This window comes from Fusarium oxysporum, chromosome 12 (genome assembly GCF_000149955.1).
Source record: "Fusarium oxysporum f. sp. lycopersici 4287 chromosome 12, whole genome shotgun sequence".
In the NCBI taxonomy this organism is placed as follows: Eukaryota; Fungi; Ascomycota; class Sordariomycetes; order Hypocreales; family Nectriaceae; genus Fusarium; species Fusarium oxysporum.
This window is the reverse complement of record NC_030997.1, coordinates 1,292,417-1,295,355: the sequence shown is the minus strand read 5'-3', so window position 1 is coordinate 1,295,355 and position 2,939 is coordinate 1,292,417. Positions and strand designations below refer to the sequence as shown.

Sequence of the window (2,939 nt, the reverse complement as noted above, 5' to 3'; positions counted from 1 at the left end):
TGCTTCTCTTCAAGTACGTTCTCGCCGTGCTGCCTGCAGCCCTGGCCAAGGACATTTTCGTCGCTCCCAATGGATCGAGCAGTGGTTCCGGTTCTAGCAGTTCCCCTCTTGGTGACATCCAGGATGCAGTTAATGTTGCCGGTGCAGGAGACACCATTTATCTCCGAAAGGTACCTATCGCCCTTCTAAGAACATCCACTTCACCAAGAGAGGCTCCTCCAGCAAGCCCTACACCATCAGGTCCTACAACAATGAAGAAGTCATCATTGACGGTGACAAGATGCCTGGTACTCCGGCTGCCCTTGGCGCCAGTCTCGCTGGCAAAGATCGCGGCATCTTTCATGTCGAGAAGGCGGAGTACTGGAGATTCATCCACATCACTCTCACCAAGGGCCCTTACGGTGTCTACGTGAAGGATTCACACAACAACTACTTCGAGCGCTTGACTACCCACAGCAACTACGAGACTGGTTTCCACATGCAGAACAGCATCTCGAACAACGAGATCGTCTATCTTGACACCTACAACAACGCTGATCCACGCAACAATGGCCAGAATGCTGATGGTATGGCTATCAAGGAAGGCTCTGGCGCTGGCAACATCATCCGTGGTATTCGCAGCTACGAGAATTCTGATGATGGTATCGATCTGTACGAGTTCAAATCTTCTGTCACCATCCTTGACAACATCATCTTCGACAACGGCGTGAACCGGTGGAACTTCAACCCTCACAGAGGAGATGGCATTGGCATCAAGCTCGGCGGTGGATCACCCGCCAACCGAGCCAACGTCAACCATGTAGCTCGCAACAACTTCTCCTTCCGCAATCGCCGTGGCTTCAGCGACAACAACATGCCCGGTGATATGACTCTCATCCACAACACTGCTTGGAAGAACCGTGAGGAAGGTTTCAACCAACGCACTTCCATGGCTACCTACGAGAATAACCTTGCTGCCAACAATGCCGGCTCCAGCAGCCTGAGCAAGCAGAACACGCTCAATTCGGTGAAGGGTAAGGGTAACAACTGGGAGAAGGGTGGATCTTGGCAGGATGCGGACTTCAAGGCTACTTCTACTAGCCTTGTCAAGGGACGTCGACAGGCTGATGGCAAGATCACTCGAAGTGACTTTCTTCGCCCTGTTGATGGCGGCAACTATGGCGCTACTACTCACTGGGTCTAAGGTCCTTCATATACGGCGATGGGCTGGCTTTCTCATTCGTCAGTAGGCAGCGTTGAGGTTTGAACGGGGCAGGATCTTGAATACAGTCAAATCTCAGTCATCATCTTCACTCTTGCTTATCACGTGAATTTTGTCTGGTTGCATGAAATGGGAAGGGTTCTGGCTGAAATACTTATATATACATGGAAGGTAACAGAAGAGACGAGGAATCATCGACCTCGTGCATTGGTACAAGAGACAGCTCCGATAGCACAGTTCAGTAGCTTAGATGCTGAGCCAGGTTTAATGAAGACCATTCATTTTACCTTGATGAGTATCCTCGTATCGATCAAGTCATGGTATTCTGGGTTCGTCGAATGGTCATTTCGACCAGACATAAGAGCTCGATTCTTGCCACCACTCTCGTCAACCAACGTTGGAGTATTCTTGAATCGCCAAGCAGGGATATTTCGGGAATAAAGCTCGTCGAGCTCCCAGTAACTTCGACCATAGGTCTAAGAATGTTAATATAAATCGCTTGGTAGCCATTTGGGTAGCACTGACCTCGGGGTAGAAGAACCAAAGAAGAACAGTCGTGGGTACCAACAATCCAGCCCAGACAAACACAGCCTTGACACCAAGGTTACCAGCATCCGGGCTGATCATGTACGAGACGGTCCATTGGAAGACAACACTGAAGATGATACGTTAGCCAACAGTACATGTATCGGAAAAGGTAACTTACAATCCAAGACCATAGCAGCCCAAATTGAATGAGGTCGTCTGGGCTCGTAGACGTGGGGTAGAGGTTTCGCCAGCTGCAACAAAACCGATCGGTCCGGCTGAGCAGCCGTAAGCGATAACCCAGAGGAGAAGACAGCCCAAGGCCGCCTTATCGGAGGCCGTGTTCTTGAAGAATCCAGTAGTTCCGAGGCCAACATTGAAAAGCATCATGGCGAAACATCCACTAGATAGTCGGTCAGCGAAGGCTTCATCTGCTTTCTGATGTGTACTCGCCCAACGAGGAGAGGTCTGCGACCGATGAACTCGCACGCGACGAGGGATGATACAATGGCGATAATGAGTAGCACGAATCTAGTGATGTTAGTCGAGGGGAAGTGGCGGAATCGGTACTCCTATACTCACGTAATGATGGTGACGAGAAAGGGATCCTTCAGACCGGCAACAGCGAAGAAGTACTGGCAACATGTCAGCTCTGTACAACATACATGATTGCAGAAAATGCTCACTGTTGAGTAGGAAAACACAATTGGTGCTCCAGCAGCCCATTGACTGCAAATACCCATGCATCCAGCCAATGTCCTGCGCCAGTTATGCTTGTCGAAGATCTCAAAGAAGGACGAGGACTTGGACTCGAGATGAAGCTGCCTCTCAGCATCGATACCATGCTGGATGACACGATACTCGTGTTCCTAGGAGGAGACAATGTCAATACTGGTAGCTGTATATGTCTATGAGAAAGCACTTACCACATCGTAGCCGTCAATGTTACCGTAGAGTGTTAGCATAGACTTCTTGGCCTTGTCGTCCTCTCCCTTTCGAGCGTAGTAGATATGAGACTCGGGAACGAGCCATACCATCAAGATAAGAAGCTTAGAGAGGACAGTCAGTTTCCGACGCTACAATGATAACGGTAGATACATACTCCAGTGAAAATGAACTCAGTGGCAATTAGAGGTCGCCACTTGGTCGGCTGATGGATAGTAATGAGCTGCGTAGCAATCGCGCTGATGAGCTGTCCGATACCAAGGCAGAG

The 2,939-nt window shown here is 49.8% G+C and overlaps 2 protein-coding genes across 2 annotated transcripts in view; one reads left to right on the top strand and one right to left on the bottom strand.

Moving 5' to 3' along the window:
* Window positions 1–69: 69 nt before the first annotated feature.
* FOXG_13573 (uncharacterized protein) lies at window positions 70–1,183 on the top strand (the record flags this gene model as incomplete). Its single annotated transcript, XM_018393559.1, has 2 exons — window positions 70–170; window positions 241–1,183. The coding sequence occupies 2 exons, from the start codon at window positions 70–72 to the stop codon at window positions 1,181–1,183; spliced, it is 1,044 nt and encodes a 347-aa protein (XP_018252846.1).
* A 296-nt stretch (window positions 1,184–1,479) lies between these two features.
* FOXG_21209 (uncharacterized protein) overlaps window positions 1,480–2,939 on the bottom strand; it is a gene marked incomplete at both ends in the record, with an annotated part of 2,336 nt that continues 876 nt past the window's right edge. Inside the window, 8 exons of the mRNA XM_018401520.1 lie at window positions 1,480–1,677; window positions 1,727–1,856; window positions 1,908–2,129; window positions 2,216–2,257; window positions 2,309–2,361; window positions 2,413–2,595; window positions 2,653–2,775; window positions 2,829–2,910. Coding sequence (XP_018252845.1) covers window positions 1,480–1,677; window positions 1,727–1,856; window positions 1,908–2,129; window positions 2,216–2,257; window positions 2,309–2,361; window positions 2,413–2,595; window positions 2,653–2,775; window positions 2,829–2,910 — 1,033 coding nt within the window. The remainder of the gene's footprint in view (window positions 1,678–1,726; window positions 1,857–1,907; window positions 2,130–2,215; window positions 2,258–2,308; window positions 2,362–2,412; window positions 2,596–2,652; window positions 2,776–2,828; window positions 2,911–2,939) is intronic.